This window comes from Nomascus leucogenys, chromosome 5 (assembly GCF_006542625.1).
Source record: "Nomascus leucogenys isolate Asia chromosome 5, Asia_NLE_v1, whole genome shotgun sequence".
In the NCBI taxonomy this organism is placed as follows: Eukaryota; Metazoa; Chordata; class Mammalia; order Primates; family Hylobatidae; genus Nomascus; species Nomascus leucogenys.
Window position 1 is genome coordinate 24309506 of NC_044385.1, and position 23665 is coordinate 24333170.

Genomic DNA, 23665 nt, shown 5'->3' on the forward strand with positions numbered 1-23665 from the left:
ACCCCGGAACTTTCAAAAACCCTGATGCCTGGGCACATCCTGACCAATTACATCAAAATCCATGGGAAGGGACCCAGGCATGAGTATGTTTCAAGCTCCCCAGCCAAAGCTGGAAAGCAGCACACGGGCTCTACTTCTGAAGCCCCCTTTGCAAAATGCATATCAGTGAGAAAAATTGTCACAGTGAGTTGAGCTAACCCACTCCCCATCTTGCCTTTCCCTTCATTATTCCTGGGCTTTTGGGCTAAGCTAACATTTGAAGACATTTAGGTTATAGTTTAAATGATAATAGCCCTTCCCCCAAATTCAACCAGCTTTGTAAAGGTAATGAAAGGCCATCAGTCTGGGGGGCAGAAAGCAGCCTGATCCTGCTAAGATGCAGACCTAAAATGCCAGCCATTCCCGCAGATAACATCACTATTGTAGATTAGCCTTTGAGATATCTTTTCAAGTGTTTTGCATGTCTGACACTGATGATTGCACCTGAACCTGCCAAACTGCTCCTGTGGCCCCACCCAGGAGTGATTCCGCTCAGGAGGACAGCTTCTACCTGCTGTGGTTTCATCTCTGCCTCAACCAATCAGTAGCAAGTCTAGCCACCCCCACCTCTTCCCCACACTGCCTTTTAAAAACCCCTGACCTACAAGTTTTCTATGAGATTGATTTGAGTACTAACTCCATCTCCCATGTTGCGTGGCCAGCCTCTTGTCTATTAAACTCCTCTTTACTGCTGTGACAGGAAAATAAACATTGGGACCCCCAAATCACTAAGCTAAAGGGAAAAGTCAAGCTGGGAGCTGCTTAGGGCAAACCTGCCTCCCATTCTATTCAGTCATCCCTCTACTCACTGAGATAGATACGTATCTGATTGCCTCTTTTGGAAAGGCTAATTCAAAACTCAAAGGAATGCAACCATTTGTCTCTCACCTACCTATAATGTGGAGGCTCCCTCTCCACTTCCTTTACTTCCAGTTGTCCTGCCTTTCCCTATCGAACTGATGTTCATCTTACACATATTGATATCTCACGTCTCCCTAAAATGTATAAAACCAAGCTGTGCCCCGACCACCTGGGACACATGTCATCAGGCCCTCCTGAGGCTGTGTCATGGGCGCACGTCCTTAACCTTGGCAAAATAAACTTTCTAAATTGACTGGGACCTGTCTCAGATATTCGGGGTTCACACTGCAATGCCGCGGTCTTTATTTGTGCAGCAGGCAGGAAGAACCTGTTGAGCGGTTACACTGCTCCAACATTACTTTGCATTTAAACCCCGCACAGATCCTATTGAAGGGAAGGTTGTGATTCTGCAGGGAGGAAATGGAGCTGAGATTCTGCATTGCAAACAAGCACCCAGGTAGGGGTGCTGCTGCTGGCCCCACAGGCCTCACTTTGAGTAGCAAGACACTACATTACTTGGAACTTTTTAGAACTGCCTTGCATACCACCCCATCTTGGCTCTCTCATGCATTTTGTGGTTGCTTGATTAACTTCTCACTAGACTGAGGGCAAGGATACTCTCTGGCTCCCCATAGTATCGCAGGATTATAGCACAAGGTAGCATTCCATTATTGCATGCATGCATGAAGTGATTAAATGAATAGAATGAATTTCAAAATGCCCCAAAACATGGCCTGTTAAATTCTCCCAGCCCAAACAGGCCCAAGTGCCTATTGCTTGTGGACTGCACCCAATATTCTCTCCCTGGGACAGCCCAGAGCCCACTTGGCTGATGCCTGAGCTGCTGACCACCTGAGGCCAGGAGCTTAGAGACTCAGAAGTCAGATAGGTACATCCTGGACTGAAATAGAAACCAGTGGAGGCTGCCTGAAGCTTCCTAAGGAAGGGTGGGCCCAGCCCAGATGGGAGAGGAGAGAAGAGCGGAAGGTTAGGCTTGGGGAGGAGGAAAGGGCAGGGCAGGAGGGCTGGCCCCAGGGGAGAAGGGCCTCTAATGATGGTAACATCTGATCTGCCTCTCCTTCCTGCTAATCCTAAATCACAACAGTGTGAAATCTGAGCAAGTGTGAATGCCCCAGGCTCCAGCTGTTTTTCGTATCAAGCCCCAGTTCCAGCCTGTCACAGAGAGAAGCCCCCATGCTGAGGATGCAGCAGTGAGAGGCTGCAGGGCTGGGGACTAATCCCTGCAAAGTGGTAGGGAGACACCACAGGCTGTGGGGACAGCCGTGGGGAACCTGGCCAGTCTCTGTAGCCCAGCTGCCACTGTGGCTCTGGGTGAACAGCCCCCATTTCTGCCCCTGGAGACAACTGGTTCTGCCTTCCTGCCTGTGTGAGTGTCTCGGGGCCTCTGGGATGCAAACCAGGCAGGCAAGGGATGGGCAGGGGATGGGCAGGGGACGGGCAGGGGATGGGCAGGAGCAGCTGCCTCCCTGGGAAGCTGCAACCCTGGGGGAGTCAAACAGAGACAAACCCCACCCAGGCCTAAGCCACAGGCCAGGGAATCAGCTGGGGGTAGCTCAGTTGCTGGGGCTGGATTAGCCAGAGGAGAGGAACAAAGGCGGCTTCAGAGGGATTACTGGGCACATTAGATGGGCTGGGCCGTTAACCCAGATGGAATTGCTCTCAGGGAGGAAGCGCCTGGGGCTGGAGGTGTTGGGGAAGTGCCTGCTGGCACCAGTGTCTAACTGTGGCACTGTGCGGAGGCTGGGGCTCCTGTTTCCTTCTCTGGAATTCACTCCTTGAATAGGGGCCTGGGTGGGACTGAGGGAGTAGCAGGCTGGGGCAAGAGTTTCCTGCTGCCTGTAAGGAGAGACAGGACCCGGCCACCTTGCATTTTCATTTATCTCCCCTCAAGCCCTGCCAGTGCCCTGACAGGTAAATGTAGGGAGGTGCTGTTTGGCCTCAGAGCTGACGGGGATGTTGGCCTCAACCTGCGATAGATACCTTTTGGAGGTGTCTTCTGCACCTTCCTTCTGCTGCCCAGGGAGAAGCCGGAGTGATGTTCTCGTGGTTCTGCCCCTCCTTGGCTGCGATGGTTGAACATCATCCCGCAGAGACCTGACCCCGGGGAACTGACCCAGAGGCCAGACTGGCCCAATCAGATTGCCGCTCTTGAAATTTGCAACTTGGACTCTAGGAATCTGGGTCAGTGTGCTGCTGGAGCTGGGTGATGCGGACCCAGGGCTGAGGGCACCATTTTGGAGTAGCCCCGACAAACCAAGTGCAAACGGAGCAGAGGAAGCCAATCCAGAGACAGAGGGGGAGGAGAAAGAGAGAGAGAGAAGGAAGCAGACACAGAGACAAACCGAGAGAGATAGCAGAGACAGAGACCGGGGAGAAGGAGGAGAAAGAGAGAGAGAGAGAGAAGGAAGCGGACACAGAGACAAACAGAGGCAGCAGAGACAGAGACCGGGGAGAAGGAGGAGAAAGAGAGAGAGAGAGAGAGAAGGAAGCGGACACAGAGACAAACAGAGAGAGACAGGAGAGACAGAGACCGGGGGAGAGATTTCTCGTTTCCAGCCCCTTGGGAAGCCTGCCCGTGGGTTCCATGAGGCACCCCAATTCTTCTCACAAAAATCTTTTCACTCTGCTTAAAATAGACCAAGCTAGTTTCTGTTCCATAAAAGCCCATCATTCAGGGCTGGGTGTAGTGGTTCACGCCTGTAACCCCAGCACTTTGGGAGGCCGAAGGAGTCAGATCACTTGAGGTCAGGAGATCAAGACCTGCCTGGCCAACATGATGAAACCCCATCTCTACTAAAAATACAAAAATTAGCTGGGTGTGGTGGCATTTGCCTGTAATCTCAGCTACTTGGGAGGCTGAGGCAGGAGAATCACTTGAACTGGGGAGGCAGAAATTGCAGTGAGCCGAGATCGTGCCACTGCACTCCAGGCTGGGAGACAGAGCAAGACTCTGTCTCAAAAAAATAAAATGTCCGTCATTCAAATAAGGTTCATCCATGGAGGTAGCTAAGGCCAGGCCGCAGGGCAATGCTGAGCCCAGAGGCCAGGTCAGAACCAGGGATGTCCAGCCTGGATGGTACTTCGTCTGTCTCCAAGGAGTCCTGGGAGCTGAGGGGAGCACAAAGATCACAGACTGGCCTCGACTTTGGTTCTGATGTGGATGGGGGCGTGTGTGGATCCTGTGAGGTCTACAAGCTGCCTCTTCCTTCAGGAATCCATGACTTCGTCCGGCCCATTGGCCCCCAGCACTGCTCGCAGCCATCAGAGGAGATTTTGGGCAATGAGACTTGCTACCCCCACCCCGGCTCCTTCCTGATATCAGGGAGCAATTGGCCAGGGAATAGCCCAATATCCAGTTTCTGGGAAAGGTGAACAAAATTATTTGAACCTGAAACATGCCAGAGGTAATCAGATCAGTCATAGAAAACTGAGAAGCCTGTAATTTATGGAGAAGAGCTTGGAGACAGGAACCACCAGCCCTCTCCAGTTATCCCTAGGGGGTGGGGAAGGTGCCGAGATGAAAGAGTCATCTCCTCCTGGCAGAGTGACCCTCTCTCACTGAGGGAGCGTGAGTCTGAGCCGTAGGCAGGGACGGAAGGCTGCAGGACTTCACAAATTTCTGTTTCCCCCAGGCCGGATCGAGACTGGCTCTAGGGAGAGCTCCTAAGCCTCAGCGGCTGTTTCTGAGGTCCTGGAGCTCCAGATGGCCGCTGGGGGGTTCTGAGGATCTTTGTCATCCCAGATTCCCCTGCGATACCCATGTTAAGTGCCTGAGCCACTGGGCCTCCCTGAGGCCTTTGGGCTATTTCTGGCTGTTTTGATCCACCATGATGGGGGCACCTCCTCAACCCCATCTCCTGGAGAAAGCCCTGGTCAGGATTTTCCCAGCCTAAACCTTAGTTTACCGGCCAATTACTTTCTTATGAGAACGCCAAAAGTTCAGAATTCAAAGATGTTGAGGGACAAATAGAAGTCGTGTTTATAAGGAGGGAAAAGAGGATGCTGGTGGTGGATCTGTGGTCCCATCACAGAGACGAGGGGAGATGGGTTACTTGCAGGCCTGGTCTCTAGGTGCTGGTTTACTGGAAGGGAACAGGAGAGGGTGAGGGATTGAGGAATGCAGACAGGAATTCACCTTTATTGGATTCCTACTAAATCTCATTTAATCCTTGAAGTCTTATAAAGCATTACTGCATTCCCTTCCAGATGAGAAAACTGAGGCTTAAAGAATTGAGTAATTATGCTCACAGGTGTGTCCTACTCTACCACTGTAGGCAGACATAACTGGGTCTGGCCTCCGCACCTCACCCCTCACCATCAGCCTCCCATTGTTTGGCAGCACTCATTAAGCCATTTAATAAGATTTACATACAGTCATGTGTCACATAGCAGCATTTATGTCAATGACTGTCCACTTATATGACGGTGGTCCCATGAGATTATAATGGAACCAAAAAAATCCCTGTCACCTAGGGATGCCACAGCACAAACCATTACCTTTTCTACATTTAGATGCACAGTACTTACCGTTGTGTTCCAATCGCCTGCAGTATTCAATACGGTAGTGTGGTGTACAGGTTTGTAGCTGAGGGGCAACAGGCTGTACCCTATAGCCTATTTAGTAGGCGACACCATTTAGTTTATGTAAGTACACATGATGATGTTTGCACAATGTAAACCCAACGTATCTGAGACAGGTCTCAATTTAGAAAGTTTATTTTGCCAAGGCTAAGGCCACGCCTGTGAGACAGCCTCAGGAAGTCCTGACAACATTTCCCCAAGGCTGTAGGGTAGAGCTTGGTTTTATACATTTTAGGGAGACCTGAGACATCAATCAATACATGTAACAGGTACATTGGTTTAGTCCAGAAATGCAGGATAACTCAAAGCAGGGGCTTCCAAGTTATAAGTAGATATAAAGATTTTTTGGATTGGCAATTGGTTATTATCAATAGAAAGGAATGTCTGGGTTGAGATAAGGGGTTGTGGATGCCAAGGTTTGATCATACAGATGAAGCTTTTAGGTAGCAGGCTTCAGGGAGATCAGACTGTAAATGTTTCTTATTATACTTAAAGAGTCTGTTCGGTCAGTAATTCCAAAAGGGAGGAGGGAAAGATGAGGTAGTCCAGCTCCCACTTCCCGTCAAGGCCTGAACTAGTTTTTCAGGCTAACTTTGGAATGCCCTTGACTGAGAGCAGGAGTCCCTTCAGATGGTTGGTGGGGCCTTACAATTTTATTTTTGGTTTACAACAATATCAAAATTACCTAATGACACACTTCTTAGAACATACCCCTGTCGTTAAGTGACGCATAATTGTAGATAGATGGAATGGCATGGAATGGAATGGAAATAAAATGATGGAGGCAAAGGCACAGAATAAGAAGAGAGTAAAAGAGAAAGCTGGGCTGGGAAGAAAGAAAGGAGGAGGAGGAGGGAACAGATGGCCAGGTGGCCCCTAAATCAGAGCGTGGACTGCTTATTAAGGTGCAACTCCAGAGCCTCTCCCCTGACCTCTCGCCTGACAGGCTGAACCCAAATCTCTGAGCCTACTTTTCAACAAGCTCCTTGGGTGATTCTTGTACTCATGAAAGTTTGGGAACCACTGCAGCCTAGCCTGGGCTAGCCAAGGCAGCAGCCACTAGCTGTGTGTGGCCCTTTAAATGGGAATAAGCTAAAATTAAAGATTCACTTCCTCCCTCACATGAGCCCCACGTTAAGTGCTCAATAAGCACATACGGCCAGGGCTATCAGGCCCCACCGTCCATGTGAGGTGTTGACTCCCAGCTCTCTCCAGTTGCCTGGACACGGGAAGGGATGACTGCCCCATCCTTAGTCAGGCAGTTCTCTCTGCATCCTCGGAGGGTCCCCGCAGGGCTGGTGACTATTGATTTGGCCGGAGTCTTCCATGTGTCTAACAGTGATGTGGGCCAGACTCCCAACTCTATCCCCAGCTCCACCCAAGCCCCAAACCAGATCTGTGGTTCCTGATCCCCTACATAGAGGGCAGGTCATCAAGTGGCCACAACATCTCCTTAGGCCCTGTCCTGCAAGATCTCTGCAGAAGAGGGGCCAGTGTTGAAGGCTGAGCACTTTGGGCAAGGTCCTCTGTTATTCTTGTCCCCACCCACACAGGCAAGCTGTGGCTTCAGAATGACCAAGTGAAACCAGGCTGTGCAGTTTCCTAGCAAATGTCCATCTGGGGCCCGAATGTGGTGTGTGGAGGGTGTGCACACTGTCACAGGCAGCCCAGGGAGGCAAGCAGTGTGACCCCCGTCCACAGATGAGACTCAGAGAGGCTAAGGTGTGGGCTTAGCTCACACTGGTGAGGGGTGGGTCTGGATTTGTATCCAGGCCTAGCTGATCCTCAGACAGTGCTCCTATGATCTTGATTTCTCTCTGCTTGGTACCCCAAAGCCGGGCCTCGAGGGGCCTCAGATCCTGGCTCCAACCCGGAGAGCATCCTGGCCATCAGTCCCCAAAATCAAAAGTGCATCTCACCCCTTCCTACGGTGGGATTCCTGGATGAGACCATCTTGATAATCAATGTTAGGATAATATGGTTTGGCTGTGTCCCCACCAAAATCACAACTTGAATTGTATCTCCCAGAATTCCCACATGTTGTGGGAGGGACCCAGGGGAGGTCATTGACTCATGGGGGCCGGTCTTTCCCGTGCTATTCTCATGAGTAAGTCTCATGAGAGCTGATGGGTTTATCAGGGGTTTCCGCTTTTGCTTCTTCCTCATTTTTCTCTTGCCACCACCATGTAAGAAGTTCCTTTTTACCTTCTGCCATGATTCTGAGGCCTCCCCAGCCATGTGGAATTGTAAGTCCAATTAAACCTCTTTTTCTTCCCAGTCTCAGGTATGTCTTTATGAGCAGCATGAAAATGGACTAATACACAGGATATCCCTTCATTCCAGTTAAAGAGGAACACCTCATCCAGGAATTCCCGGTGCTGGGACAGCCTCCTGTTTACCCCTCGGCCTGCTCGGTCCCAGCAGATAAGGAAGAGCCACCCATTCTCTCCGCCACACCAGTGCAGGTTTCCTGCCGGACTCCAGGCAACTGCTTCCCAGCCAGGCTTTTTCCCAGGGGCTGAGGGTGGAGGCCACAGGCTCTTCAGCTTGTGAGAAAGTAGGGGAGAGGGAGCCCTAGAGAAATACCAGCAGGTGGGGAGGTGGCGAGAAGGAGCCCCGGCCTACCTGTGGTGGGCTGTGCGTGGCCCGTCCTGCCCTCTAGCACACACATAAAGCCCCTTGGCTTTCCACAGAAGACTGGCCGCTTTTCTCCAGCCATGACCCCTTTGCCCCTGCACCTGATGGAAAGCCAGAAGCAGAGCCACACAAGAAGCAGACTGACCCCACTGGCCACCCGGCCGGCCAGCACTGGGCAGATCTGCAGGGCTGGCTCCCCCTGGATGCACCAAGACCCAGCAGTGGGCACCGTAGGGCCTGCCCATCAACAACAAACCTTCTGCAGCCAGCCTGGTGCCTGCCTTCTTAGCAAGCCCAGTGTCACCAGCCACTAATCATCTCAGAAGATTTGCTTCCAAAGAGACAGGGCACACCTTGTTGGCTTGAAAGACCTACCCCATTTCTCTTCCTCCAACCTCATCTCCCAGGTGGGTGCAGTTCCCTGTTGGGCAGTAAAAATTCCCTACCCAACATTCACTTGTTGGTCTTTTAGTCTTTATTTTTGTTTTCATAAAGCTCTGCTTACTACACGAGGAAGAATAATTCTTCCTCTATCTCCAAAGATGACAGCGAGCTAGGAAATCATTGTAACTATAGACGGGCCTCACATGGCCTCAGTGAGCAAATCCCAACTCCAGGCTCCCCCCAACTAACTCCCACGCTAGCCTCTCAGCAGGAAGGCCCAGTTCTCCTAAATTCCCCTGGGCAGATGGGAAGCCCTTCCAGGCCTTTTTCCTTAAGATATGACTCCTCTAATGCACAACAACCTGCACGAGAACCTCTTTGTATGTTTAGGCCTCTGAATCCATCTCCCATTATTAGAGTGGGCAAAGAGCCTAGGACCAGCCCAGCAGGCTGCGTGCACTCCAGCCATACTTCTCGGTGATATTCTTCCCCAGTGCCTGCATTAACAGATCATCTTCTCTTAAGAAATCAAAGGTCCCAGTCAATTTAGAAAGTGTATTTTGCTGCCGGGTGCGGTGGCTCATGCCTGTTGACACCGAGACAAACAGAGAGAGACAGCAGAGACAAAGACCAGGTGAGAGATCTCTTGCTTCCAGCCCCTTAGGAAGTTTGCCCATGGGTTCCATGAGGCACCCCAATTCTTCTCACAAAAATCTTTTCACTCTACTTAAAATAGACAAAGCTAGCTTGTATTTCATGGAAGTCCATCATTCAGGGCTGAGTGTAGTGGTTCACGCCTGTAATCCCAGCACTTTGGGAGGCCGAGGCAGGCAGATCACTTGAGGTCAGGAGATCGAGACCAGCCTGGCCAACATGGCGAAACCCTGTCTCTACTAAAAATACAAAACTTAGCCGGGTGTGGTGGCGCACCCCTATAATTTCAGCTACTCTGGAGGCTGAGGCAGGAGAATTGTTTGAACCGGGAAGCAGAGGTTGCAGTAAGCAGAGATGGCCCCACTGCACTCCAGCCTGGGCGACAGAATGAGACTCTGTCTAAAAAAAAAAAAAAAATCAAAGGACTTGAAAGCTGTCTTCTCACCTGTCTGCCTCCCCTCCCCTCGGTTCTCAGTCTTCTTTTCAGATAGGCGGGCCTCCCAGGGAACTCCCTGCGGGAGTTAGGCCTAGCCCCTGCCTCTCTCCTGTCAGTTGTGCATTTTGGCTGAGATGTTTCCATGGTTAGCATTTGCTGGGGAAGTGAATGTTTCAGAGGCTATGAGGTCAAGACATTACTACTAGAGTATTTACAAACGAATGAAAGATGTAACTGCCTTGTGGCAGAATTTAAAACTCTAAGGGAAATTCCGAACACGATTAGAACTCATTAACCTTAAGGAAGTGAAGACAAAGTGTTAGCAAAGAGGCCAGCACACTTCATTTCACAGCTTTCTCCATTCCTTATTTGAAGCTGAGACCAGTAGGGTGATAGGATGGCTCTTCCTCTCCCCTTAGAGTCCCTGTGTTATATTGGTCACGGTCCTGAGTTGCAGACAATAAAATCTATTCTAGCTGGTTTTCAGCAGGAGAGCATTTATTAAGGACATTAGAAAACTCACTGAAATGTTGCAAGGACTGGAGGCACCCAAGCTTCTAGAACAACTTCCAGCACCGCACTGAAGAATGGTCCTGGTAAGGGAGCTACCGACATTGACAACCCCAAATCACATGCATTTGCAGGTCTGAGCCATGGTCCCAGCTGGTTTCATCACTTTTTTTTTTTTTTTTTTTTTTTTTTGAGATGGAGTCTCGTTCTGTCAACCAGGCTGGAGTACAGTGGTGCGATCTCGGCTCACTGAAACCTCTGCCTCCCAGGTTCAAGCGATTCTCCTGCCTCAGCCTCCTGAATAGCTGGGATTACAGGTGTGCACCACCACACCCAGCTAATTTTTATATTTTTAGTAGAAACAGGTTTCACCATGTTGGCCAGGATGGTCTCGATCTCTTGACCTCATGATCCGCCCGCCTTGGCCTCCCAAAGTGCTGGGATTACAGGCGTAAGCCACTGCACCCAGCCTGTTTCATCACTTTCAAACCAAAGTCCATCTGATTGATAGAAACTAAGTCATGTGTCTGCAGCCTTACGGCAAGCGAGGCTGGGAATCCATGTCGGGCTGCCATGCTGGGAAGGTAGATCCACAATATAGGGGAAGCTTCTGAAATATGGAGAGGGGGTTAAAATGTGAGTGTACCCAGGAATGATCACAGTCCACCACACCACACACACAGTTCCACGAATCACTGTGTGAGATGGGAAGTCTAGAGTCAGATCTGCCTTCTTTCTAGAAGCCCCTGTTTAAGCCCTTAGGTCTAGAGCATATAAAGAAGCCTGTAGAAAAAAGATTTTGATTTTGGTGTAACTTGAAGACTCTTTTATAGTCTTCTTGTTATCAGGTATGAGAGATTTTTACAACTTCTCCGTGTTAGAAACGTTCCTGTGATGGGCTAAATTCTTCGAAGTCTCTGACTCTTATCTGCAGTTTCCTCTGCCTGGATTGCAGCTCTCTTCTCTGGTCGCATCTATAATACCTGGCCCGAACATTCAGGTGGGAGCTTGCTAAACAGGCCTGGGCTAAAATCTATCTCTGCTGCTACATAGCTGTGTGACCTTAGAAGTGTTACCTAATTTTTCTTATCAGTTTATGCCTCTGTAAAATAGGGGTAATATTACTGACTTCCTAGATTGTCCAGGGATTAAATGGATAATAGATGAAAAGAGACCACATAAATAGTAAACACACAGGATTCTGTCCCTTCTCCTTTCTTGTGACGTTTCGTACACTCCTGGGTTACAATACTTACACTAAACTGTGCCATTTGGACATTCACCTATTTTAAAAATATCAGGTAGACAGCCCCTTGTCTGCTGTGTGGCCCGTTCCTTTCTTGCAATGTAAAAAAATACATAAAATACAATATTGAAAAGGAAAGCTAAAATCATCTGTTTTCCAAGCACATTAAAAAATTATTAAATAATGTTAAATTACTCTGTCATTTGCAAGTAGTCTTATATTTGACTCTATTCGCTAGAGGAAACCTTGCTAAAAGTTTTGTTATATCATTCTATTTTATTTGCAACTTTTTTTTTTTCCTTAACGATGTACCATGAATATCTTTACAGGTGAGTTCATAAAAATCTACATCATTCTTTTAAAGGGCTCCCACATATTCCATAGCTTTCTTTAACCAGGGCTCTGCTGGTGGACAGCATTTGTTTCGAATTCTTGTGATGAGCACTCCCATACATACACATGGCACACACCTATGCTGTCATTTCTGGAGGGGAGATTTCTAGAAATGAGACTCTTCTATCACAGACTATAAATATCCACAGTGTTGTCAGAAACTACCCTTTCAAAATATTGTGTTGATTTTCACCCATCCAAACAGTACCTCTTTCACCCACATCCTTTCCAACACTGGAAGCCATCTATCTAAAATTCTGGACAACTGTGTAAGTTCAAATGGTAAGTCAACTAGTGAATAGATTGTCCATTTGTATCCCTCCCTCTGTCGAGTGCCGAGTTATTTGCCCACTTTTCTATTGGTTCTCTTTTCTTTTACATTTGTATGATAGAGATATTTATCCTTTGTTTGTGAGAGGTGTTGTAAAATTGATTTTTCTTCCAAGCAGTCATTTATCTTGTAATGATTTGTTTACTACTCTGCACTCCTGGAAGGCAGGGGCCGTGTCTTATTCAGGCTCCGGTAACTGAGTCAGTAGCTGGCTTATTGCAGGTTCTCAGCAGTGTCTGTTGGATTAATGAGTAAATCTATACATGGATGGCAGACAAATCAAGGGAACTTCAGTGTGCATTAGCAAAAACTCTGAGTTAGGGGATTTTAAAATAAAACGTGTATTCTGGAAAATGTCAATTGTGTCTCTCCATTTTCTCAGTGTTTCATCTTAAGTTCAGCTTATTGTAGCAGGAACCACTGCAGATCTTGGGTTTTGCTTTTCAATTTCTGAGTATTATGAGACCCTCAAAATGAACAAGAAACAAATATTATGTGACAAAACCCATAAGCATAAGTGGTAGATAAAAAACTAGAAAAATATGTATCTACCTTGAATAAGAACTAAGTCAAGAGAAATAGGCTAGTGAATAATTACATCAGAAGCAGGGTCATATGGATGGTTAAAATTAAAATGATATCAAGGAATCATGAACCTTCTTTTAATGACTTCATTATGGTAGGTTTATATTGTGGAAAAAACTCTGGATTCCTAATTTAAAACTTATCAGGCAAGTGATCAAGTTAAGTCTCTTCACCTCAAGTTCATCATCTGTAAACAAGGGAAAACTATCTGCCCTGACTACTTCAACAATCTGTGTATCCTTTCATCCATTTACTCATTCATTCCTTCAACATTTTTTGGCAGACAACTTATAGTGAAGACCAACTTAATTAATTTATTCATTTATTTTTGAGACGGAGTTTTACTCTGTAGCTCCGTAGCCCAAGCTGGAGTGCAGTGGAGCAATCTCGGCTCACTGTAACCTCTGCCTCCTGGGCTCAAGAGATTTTCGTGCCTCAGTCTCCTGAGTAGCTTGGGAGTACAGGCATGCACCACCATGCTCAGCTATTTTTTTTGTATTTTAGTAGAGACAGGGTTTCACCATGTTGCCCACGGTGGTCTTGAACTCTTGAGCTCAGGTGATCTGACCGCCTTGGCCTTCCAAAGTGCTGGGATTCCAGGCGTAAGCCACAGTGCCCATCCAAAGACTGATTTAATTTAGCTAAGTATGCTTGGAAAAGGGACTTGTAAACTATAAAAAATATGCTACAACCAGAATATGAAGGATATCCTTAAAATTATTTAGCTTATAAAGTCAGAGTAGAAAATACCTCTATGGTACCCCAAGAATGTAGTGAATGGAGACACTGATACAGCTTTTGGAACATAAATAAAAACACCTTATTTAAAACACAGCGGAGGTCACAGTAAGACAGACTAGAGTAGAATACAGTTTTTATTATACTGAAGTATTTGCAGCAAATCTATACATTAAAAACATGTATGTACACACATTTATATACTATATATAATATATACAATATTTGCATATAGGCAAATATATACATAGCATCTGTGTGACAGGGAATCAGCTGACAAAGGATGGCCTGAGGTACTAGAAAGTGGCTGGTCTTGCTGGAATGTTTGCAGGATGAGCGTTAATGAGTAGAATCGAATGACATGATGACGAGCATAAAAGCTATTGGATAGTAAGAGTTACACAACAGCCTCTTTAATGTGTCACATCTCATTTAACCTTTGCAAAAATCACAGTTTTTGTTTCCAGGATAGGAGATGCGCCTAAATGTTTTCTGAATCACAGTGACTTAGAGGAAGGATTGAAGTGTTGTCTCAAAATTGGCTTTTCTGACCTCTGCTTCTTCTCGGTTGGCATCGTGCAGATATTTACTAGAGAGCTGTGTAATTTGCCATGATTGGCAGGGAAGCCACTCACTGAAGGGAATTCCCCTTTATCTGCCAGAGCCCAGGGTCTTTTCCAGGGCAGGGCAAGGCAAAGAAATTCCAAATGGGATCTGTGACAGAATTATTCAGCAATTCAAGATTATTAGGTATATATCTAGTCCCATCCCACATATATGACGAATAACACATGCACTATTCAGGAAACTAAAAGTAAAGAGAAGAGATCAAGCTCTAAAAAAGAACAAACACAAGTGAACTTCAATCTGAGCGAGGATATTGTCAGAGATTTGCTTGTTTCACAAAGCCTTTCCTCAGATCTCTTTACAAACAGAAATTTTACTGGAGGGAGAGGAATGCTTGTGGCTTCACACATCCCATGATTTAAAGCTCCAGTGAATTAAGCTCTTGATTGCTGCCACAAAAGACAGAAATCGAAGTCACTCTGTGGGTGAGAGAGCTTTCCAAGATAGAATAATGCAGCTGGTGGGAGTGGGGAGAATCTCAGAAAGACCACTTTGGGGACCACTTGAAAATACATACTATTTTCCCATTCTCACCTAGTATTTACAACATCTGGTAAAGTTTTGCCTAGAGATTATCCCACGGGACCCTTTTTTAAAAAAATTACTAAGATTTGTAATGATCATATTATGTTGCAAAGACAGTAACACTACAGTTTTTTAAACTCTAGAGGTTTGTTTTCTTAGGCAGGCTAAACAGGCTCTTTGTAATCCTGTTTAGATTATTGGTTTATTTAGCAAATCCTTTCCCCTTTAAATAGTGGCAAGTTAAAAGTCCAATGCATTGATCAAAAATGGCCAATTAGTGGATAGAGATTGAGCCAATTTTACTCTGTTACTTTGCCTCAAATTAAAACCGGCTCTTACACGAACCTTATTGGATTCCAAAGAAAAATATTTTTCTTTTCCTTTTTTTTGGAGATGGAGTCTCGCTCTGTTACCCAGGCTGGAGTGCAGTGGCATAATCTCAGCTCACCCCAACCTCCTCCTCCCATGTTCAAGTGATTCTCCTGCCTCAGCCTCCTGAGTAGCTGGGATTACAGGCACTCACCATCACGCCCGGCTAATTTTTGTATTTTTAGTAGAGACAGGGTTTCACCATGTTGGCCAGGCTGGTCTCAAACTCCTGACCTCAAGTGATCTGCCCGCCTCGGCCTCCCAAAGTGCTGAGATTACAGGCGTGAGCCACCACGCCCGGCCCCAAAGAAAAATATTTCTTGCTAAAAATAATCTGCCCTTAATTTTTTTAGGAAAGTATAGATTACATTACAGAAAGTTATGTTAAAAAAAAAAAGAGAGAGAGATTTGAAAGGGTAAATGTTGAAGTTTAGCTATTCCAGTCGATTTAAGAACATGGAATTGAACTATTTCACTGTGATTGTCACAGGGTTGTGAATATCACAGTCACTAAATGAAGCACAAAGTAAGTCAAGAAGTGCAGTCATTTTATGGGTCAGATGAGAGCAGCAGAGGTGTTGACTGATATTTCAAATGTTGGCTTAAATCCCTTAAGAAAGGAACTTGTTTTCTACAGCATCACTGTGAATAATTTGGGCCACTGATTTATCTTCTTACTCAAAATAAAAAGTATATGGTTCTCAAGGTTACCTAAAACCGTAAGAATAGGCAAGCTTGAAGGAGCTCCTTCTTGGACTGACTTCTGAATGCAGAACATCATCGCTGTATTTCATGTCCCCCTCCCTAAAACTTAAAACAGCACTCATGGCCCCAGAATCTCAGGAAAGCATACCTATGTGCCCACAGGCTCCGCTGAGTTAGTGAACTGTGTCCTAGTTGGCCCCTGTATCGTCAACTTCATGTTCTAACTGATGGTTTAGGGGATCTGATGGAAACTGTTGTTGATCCTGGTTACTTAGTTGTTTTGTGTGAGCACCCTTTGGTTCACAAAGCTAACAAAAAGAGAAGTGACTCTTTTCTTTTCATACACACACACACACATCCAAAATTATGGCAATTAAAACACTGTTAAGAACAACGGGCACAAGATTCCACTAATCGACCTTGCATATTCATTACTTTTTTCTTTATATTTAATGCAAAGATATGAAACCTTAGTGTACAAAACCAAACATTAATGAAAATGTCTAACAAAAAAAGTAGGTTAATGTAACAACAATTAGAGATAAACTAAATGCCAGCAAACATTTCAGAAAGCTCCACTATGGCATACAGGGTATTTGGACGTGATAGTTTCTTCTCCATAAAAAACAATTCCCTTGTGATTTCAACAAATTTCTATTTTTGTGGTTATGTTTGAACCTTATGAAAAAATCCCAATTGAGTCTGGATTTTTTTAAAACACAGGTTTCGTTTTTTTTTCTTCTAAAACGACTTTCCTCATTAAAGTGAAAAGATGCAGCTGTTTTCAAAGACACTGTTTGCTGCGATTTCATTCAGAAACTATCCTAACTGCTGGTGGAAAGATGGTTTCCATGTGAGACAATGGGAACTGGGAACATTTCCTAATCTCCTGTAAGATCACATTTGTAAACTACTCTTCACATCACTCCATGCAAAAGTTTAAAAATTTAGAATGATTGAAGCTGGGGCATAGATTATTACAATAACATTTAATAGCAGCGTAGCCTACCTTTAAAGAATATTCTAGGAGGATGTGCATTTTACAGCAATTACACACAAGAAATGAATACACACAGATGAAGCGGTGTAGTTATTTCAAACACAGCTTGTCTCTGTGAAACACTCCTTGCTCTTGGCCTCTTCCACTTTTCAATAAAATAGGAATTTAAAGAGTGACCTTGCAGGGAAGAAGTCAGGAACAAATTTGATAACATGGACTCAAATCTCAAAGATGTTCTTGTTGTAGTGACAGTCTGCAGATTCTTTCCATAACAAAATACCTTCCAAGTTATAAGTATTTCACAGACGGAGGAAAGGGCTCTTTTCCCTATGTATAATTTAACCTCTTACCTGCTTTGAAAATTACCTAGATTGGATGAAATTTTTTGTGAAATATTACTAGAAATAGTGATCCTCTGCTGCCCAGTAATGAATTAAAAATAAAATTAAAAAAACAACAAAAAATCTTAAAACTTTCTAGCCCCAGCAAATACTTTTTAAAAAAAGAAATCCATTTGTGAAAAACATAGTCAATTCAAAGGCCCAAATCTGGAGATGAAATAAATGTGAAAAGGGTTCACTGCTGCATTCAAGGTTCAGGATAATTAATCAGAGATAGGGGATGGGGGATGGGGGACGGGGGAGGCCCCTCCAGCCCCCTGGAGCCAGAGCAGGCACGGGGCACGGTAACCATGCCTCCCTGATGGAACCCAGGGAGGAGACATAGGATGTTCCCCCTCCTCCCTCTAGTCTTCATTTTCAAATCAAATGACACTTAGCTTACCTGAAAGTCTTCCAGGTTAGATCATCCATAAAGAAATTGGCGGTTTTTTTATTGCCTTTAAATTCAATCCGTGTGGGTGCCCAAGACAAAAGTGCTTTTGGGCCACTAAATTTTCACATAACTTTATGGTTACACATTTCAGAGGGAAAACAAAGACTCTAGTGTTGGGTATCGTGGGTCCTGTTTTCAAGTGCTCCTTCTCCTCCATATGTCCCCTTATTTATCTAACAGAATTAAGTGTGATGGGAATGGACATAAGTTCCTGAATGCCAGTGTTAAAAAAACTAACTGGTTTGGAGAGGCAGCTTAGCAACAGAACATGTGAGAGACCTAGAGGGTTTAGTTCCCTGTACGCTGCCTGAGAGTTGGCTATAATACTTGAGCAAAAGTTATTTCTGTCTCTATGTGAACTAGCAGGAGTGCCATCCAGACTCCTGGGGGCTGGTCCTCCTCCTTGCGGTGTCATCAGAGTCTGTTTGTGTACCTCAGCTACACAGTGCGTAGATGCTCAATCTGTGTTCATGGGATGAACTCAGTGAACTGCGAATGTTAGCAGGAGGGATGTTTGCTTTCATTTCAGGGAACAGAATGAGGACAAACTGGTAGAAAAACTACAGGACAACAGATTCCGGCTCAACCAAGGTAGACGTGTAGTGAGCTACTGGTCACTGAAGTGTTCAAGCAAAAGCTGGAAAGTTACTTAACAAATATGTGGTTTAGTGGATGTGGGTTGGAGTCAATGACCCATAAGATCCCTTCCTGCTTCTGACAGCTTTTTTTTCAGGCCCTGGAATAACATGCAGATCTAATTTGGAAAACTATTCTCAGAAAATAACCAATATAACATTTGGAGGGAACATTGTACTTACAAATATTTCCACTGTTTTCTTCGGAGGACCAAATTGGAGGTAGAACTCCAGAGGGAAGCAGAATGCAGAAGAACACTTCCAGGATGGGGCTGGAATGCACAAAGGATCAGATGACAGCCCTATGATGAGGGCTGTCATCTGAAGCGTTATCCAGAAAGCATGCTCCAACAGCTCAATTACTGTCGACTGATGTAACATGAGATACACAAGTGTCATTTAAGATGCTGCCTGAAGGCTTAGCATTTCCAGGTGTTAGCTGCACAAGAAAATAATCTTTAAGTGTCCTGAGACACTTTTTAACAAAGGAGAAAGAAGCCTTCTAAACATGGCCCCTTAGGGGCAGAGTTGGAAGCAAAACTTCATCCAAGTTCCCTTGCTCTGAATGCTCACCTGACCTGGATCTGTCTCTGGCATCACGCAATGTACCCTGTGAAGTGCAGCACTATTTTGTGTGATCACATCTCTTCATTCATGCCCTTCCTTCTGTGCCTTTAACATAATTGTGGCCTGACACAGATGATGCTCAGGCTCCTGGGTTAACAGCTAAAATAACTGAACAACTGTACATTTTGGCTAAAGTGGAAAAGACACTGGTGTGGATATAAGTGTGTTCTTGGTTTCATGTAAAGTCTACTGAAGCAGACATGTGGGATGCATTATTAAGGTGCTTGGTAATTGATTTTTTACATGAGGCCTCACCAAAAATGTAAATTTTCATTTAGTTCTTGGATCCCAGCTGAAGTGGCTCTATTAAAATTAGAGCAATTCCTAGTATTCATGTTGAGCAATCAAAAGTCCTGATTACTGCCCACGAAATACACTAGAATGAGGATACCAGGTGAATATGATGGCCCGGGAGAACGGAAACTTTAAACTTTAAATCTCCGATTCACTGCAGTGGGAGGGTAGAAAGAGAGACAATTATTTTTCAAGCTGGGCATAAATGTAAAAAACAACTACACTTTTTGAAAATATAAAATCCAACAATCATCCAATCCAATAACCTAACACACTCAGCAGATTTGTAAGTTTATTGTTCCTACGGAATATAAAAATATTCTATAATTGTTAATGTGAAACATGCTTGTTGCTGTATTTTTGGGCTTCTTTTCTAAGCTTCTGGATTTTACTTCCATGTTAAAAGAATAATTGAGGCACTGGTTCTGAATTGAATGCTGTATTTATTATAGTGTTTTTATTAACAAACTTTCACCAGAAAGTTCCGAGTGTGTTAATACAGCAGGCACATTGGCTTCCATGTTTGGCATTTGACAGTCCACAGAATTGCACTTCACTCTCACAATTCTGCCACAACTTTGTGAATTATCTGGGCAAGACCTACAACCAGCCTCCCCCATTAAATGATTAAATATGACTTTTGGTTCATTCTGATTGAAATGTTCTGAGTTCACACTTGCATCCGTCTGTGACAAGCTCAGCTCCACTTTCCCTCCTGCCTTGTTTTCAGTCCCTCCACTGCTCTCCATATTGCTCATGTCTCTATTTTTACAGAGTTCCCTTTGTTTATTCTCGGGGTCGCAACATGTTTTGAGTAATGATCCAGTGCTTCTGCAGACAAATGACGATGGCTCTGCCATCTTTGGAAGATGCTCTTCTATGCTCCTCTGAAGACTGTGTACGTTGGTCTTGCCAATTTTTTCTTGGGCCTGAATGTGCTGCACTGGGTGGAGGAAAAAATTCCTAGGCAGAGAATTCTGCATTCCAGCTGGCTTTACTCTGCCCTGCAGGCAGGGACAGTGGTGGATGTGAGTGACGGGGTGCACAAAGCCCTCGGCGGCTTGGTGTGTGGCCTTCAGAGGTGCCACGCCGTTTTGGATCTGGACAAAGCTGCTAGCAGTAGGAGAGCACTGGTGGCATAAGCAGTCCCCCATCTGCTGGCAAGAGTGTGGGCCATATTTCAAGCGTTTGTAGGCATTTGGGCAGCTACATCTCTGATTCAGAGAGAAGAAGCGACACATGGTGTGCTGTTCAAGAGAGGGCTGTAACAAGGCAGAGCCAGTATCATTTTTAGTGCTTTTGCTGAGTTCACTGTTGCAAGCTGCATGCACAGGCATCCCTAAATTCTTTGCTTGGCTGTTGAAAAATTCAGAGCAGATGTGGGTCTCTTCATAAGTGGTCTTCTCAGAGGCAGTGCAGCTGTGGGAAGCCAGAGGTTCTAATTCATAAAACTCATGCTCCAGTTCAGATTTTGGGCCCCTGGAATCTAAATGATAAGCATTTATGGTATGTGTTTTGCTTTGTCCCTTGTCACTAGGACTTGTAGACAAGGCATGGGAAAAGGCACTGCACTGTAGTTTTTTAGGTAAAGGAATTTGACCACAGGTACCCTGTGGTCCAAGGCACCGGCACATGCACTGGAAAAAGAAGGTGGCGAAAGCCCAACTGACACACATGATGAGCATCATGAAGGTGCCCAGCTGGGTGTAAGCTAGAACTGTGGAGGGCATCATCATGGCCCCTGCCACAAAGGTGGTCAGGGCAGCCATGGCAATCGCAGAGCCCATGCGACTCAGAGAGAAGATCACTTTGCCTTCCCGGTCGGGATCTGGAGCCAAGCGGTAGGCAACCCCATAATGAACGGCAAAGTCTACAGACAAGCCGACGGCAACTGAAATGGTGACAGATTCCAACACATTTAGCTCCCAACCCAGCAGGACAAGAGAACCAACAGTGACAAATATCGTTCCAGCAATTGAAATGATGGCATAAAGGCTTATGATGATGTTCCAAGTTGTCAGCAGCATCACGCTAAATGCAACAGCAACTGACAGCCCCATGGCAATGAGGGTGCCATCAGAGAGGCTATCCTGGAGGTCATAGAACTCCAGATTGCTGACAAACCAACCATTGCTGAGGCCTTCAGGGGCCGAACCCAGCTCATTGGATATCCACGAGTCCACCTCTTTATAAAACTGATGCATCTTTTCATAAGCCAGTGTGAAGAGGTAGGTACTCTGGAACTCTAACACCACTGCCCTGATAGTATCATTGATATCAAACCTCGGCCCTGGGGTTTTGCTATCCAAATGGTATCCTGTACTCCTTTCCAGCTCCATGATAGCTCTCTTGATGCACAGTTCAAAAATCTCTTGCTTGTAGGGGAAGCTCCAGTGGCTGCAGCATGGGTACAGGGCAGGCTCATCACAGTCCTGGTTTTCCATCCACTGTTTGAATGTCTCAATGAAGCAGCTGGTGAAGTCCTGTTCATCCGTCTGGTAAAAGAATGTTTGGTTTCTCAGTTTTTGACAGAAGTGCAAGATCCAGGCCTGGGAAGCTGGGCTGGCGATGTTAAAACTGCTATCTAATGTCAACTTCCCTTTACTCTTGGGATTTAGTGGATTGCCATTGTCTTCTGGGGACACGCCCCAGATTACTGTGATGGGCATGTGGAGCTCCTCGCCATGGTGAACACGTTCAAACATGAAAAGCTTTTTGTATTCAGCATCATAACGCTCAAAAGGATGAGACGACCTGAACACCTGGAACTCGGATAACTCCAGTGAGGGCAGTTTCATCTTTGGATTTATACATACAATGTAGGCCCCACCTACAGTTAAGGCAAGGAACCAAAACAGCCAAAGGTAGCGAAACTTAATGACAATGCATGGCAATACTTTTTCAAAAAAAATTCGAGATGCTTCTGAAATGGCAAAGAGTACTTTGTGGCACTTCTGGCAAGCCACTGTCCAGCAGCTTTTGTTATCATATATTTGCTGCTGGGGCTTTTTGAAGCAAGTGAATATATTAAGAAGATATCGCTCATGCAGCACAACAACTGCTGGAAGCCATGTGACCATCAAAACGTAATTCACCAATATAGCTGTCCCTGCATAAACCCCGAAGCATTGGATTGCTGTAATGTTGCTAACATAGTTAGCATAAAAGGCGGCAGCAGTGGTAAAACTGGTGACGAACATGGAGAGGGCAGCGTGCTGCAAGGTGATGCTTACTGTTTCTGAGGTTTCGGCATGAGGCTTATCAAATTTTGTGTAGTTCCAAACATCACACAGGACAAAAGCATCATCTGCTCCAATTCCAACCAAAATAATGAGGGCAGTGAGGTTCATAAAAGGAAAAAATTCGAAGTGAAATACTACACGATAGAGAAAATAGGAAACAATCAAAGAACTGATTATTGCAAACATTGTCATCAGAGTGATAAACATGGACTTGGTGTAGACACACATGACTAAAAGGACAATCACAATGGCTATGGCAGGATACACAGTATCCATTAGAAGATAATCCTGAAACAAACTGTGTTTGATACCAAACTCAATCCCGGTGATGGTAGTCACGCCGTCAGAAGAGTTCCAGTTTTCAAAGTTGTCCAAGTAAATGTTCATCATGCTCTCCCCTTTCTCTGTGGGAGAGAAGAGCATGCTGTATTTTAAAGCTGGCGTGGCATAGTCAGCCGTCTTTGGGGTCATAAAGTCTTTGTCCACCAAGTAATGGAGGATCTGGTACACGGCATTGTACTTGGTACATTTGCGTGGCACATTGGTGCACTTGAGCTGGTCCTTTCTTCTGGCTGCCATGTCCCAGCAGTCTGGCCCCAGAGTGCCATTTTGGTAGTGTTTGGCACAAGTCCGAAGCAGCTTCAAGGTATGAGAAACGTCTCGCTCGACTATTTTCTGACAGGACGATCTATTGTTCAGAATGGCGATGTAGTTTCCCAGTGTCCAGCTGGGGCAGCAGGAGGCAGCGGTGGTCCTCTGGCAGAGATCACCAAACTGGGGATGAGATCTGATCTGCAGATAGAGACAAGCAGAAGGACTACAGTTTAAATTGGTTCACAATCGTTCACGACTGGAAAGGTCTGCACTAAGGTGACCTTGAGGGACAGGGAAAGTTACAAAAGCTAAACAATTATCCTCTTAAATTAGGAATCAGTTTGAATACAGGGTGAAATTCCCCCTAAATGGCCTCATGTTACAGGATGCCCTTTAGGTTACTTTACTCTGAATTGAAAACTACTGTTTGGGGATGACATGCAAGTGTGAAACAACTTCAACCAATGCTGGTTTTGTTTACAAAAGGAGATCAAATTAACACCTACTTAGTCAACAAGGCTTTTCAAAGCCACTTTAAAAAGCAATAAAGTGGACAGATTGTGAAGCTTATGTATATACATGCATGGGATTAAGAAAACCGTACATTTGATATATGAAACAAATTTGTGGTTTTGCCTAAAATTCTGGTTATCAGCATGAAATTGTTGGTGACCAAAGTACTATATTTCAATCAACACAGTTAGAAGCAAAGATGATATTCCCTAGAGAACTGCTTTGGTGTGAATGCTTGTGCTCCTCCCAAATTCAAGTTGAAACCTAATCCCCAGTGTGTTAGT

The 23665-nt window shown here is 45.3% G+C and overlaps 1 protein-coding gene across 1 annotated transcript in view; it reads right to left on the reverse strand.

The window, feature by feature from the left end:
- Positions 1-19455: 19455 nt before the first annotated feature.
- Positions 19456-23665, reverse strand: part of DISP1 (dispatched RND transporter family member 1) — a 64175-nt gene continuing 59965 nt past the window's right edge. Inside the window, exon 9 of the mRNA XM_030812825.1 lies at positions 19456-23066. Coding sequence (XP_030668685.1) covers positions 19479-23066 — 3588 coding nt within the window. The 3' untranslated portion in view covers positions 19456-19478. The remainder of the gene's footprint in view (positions 23067-23665) is intronic.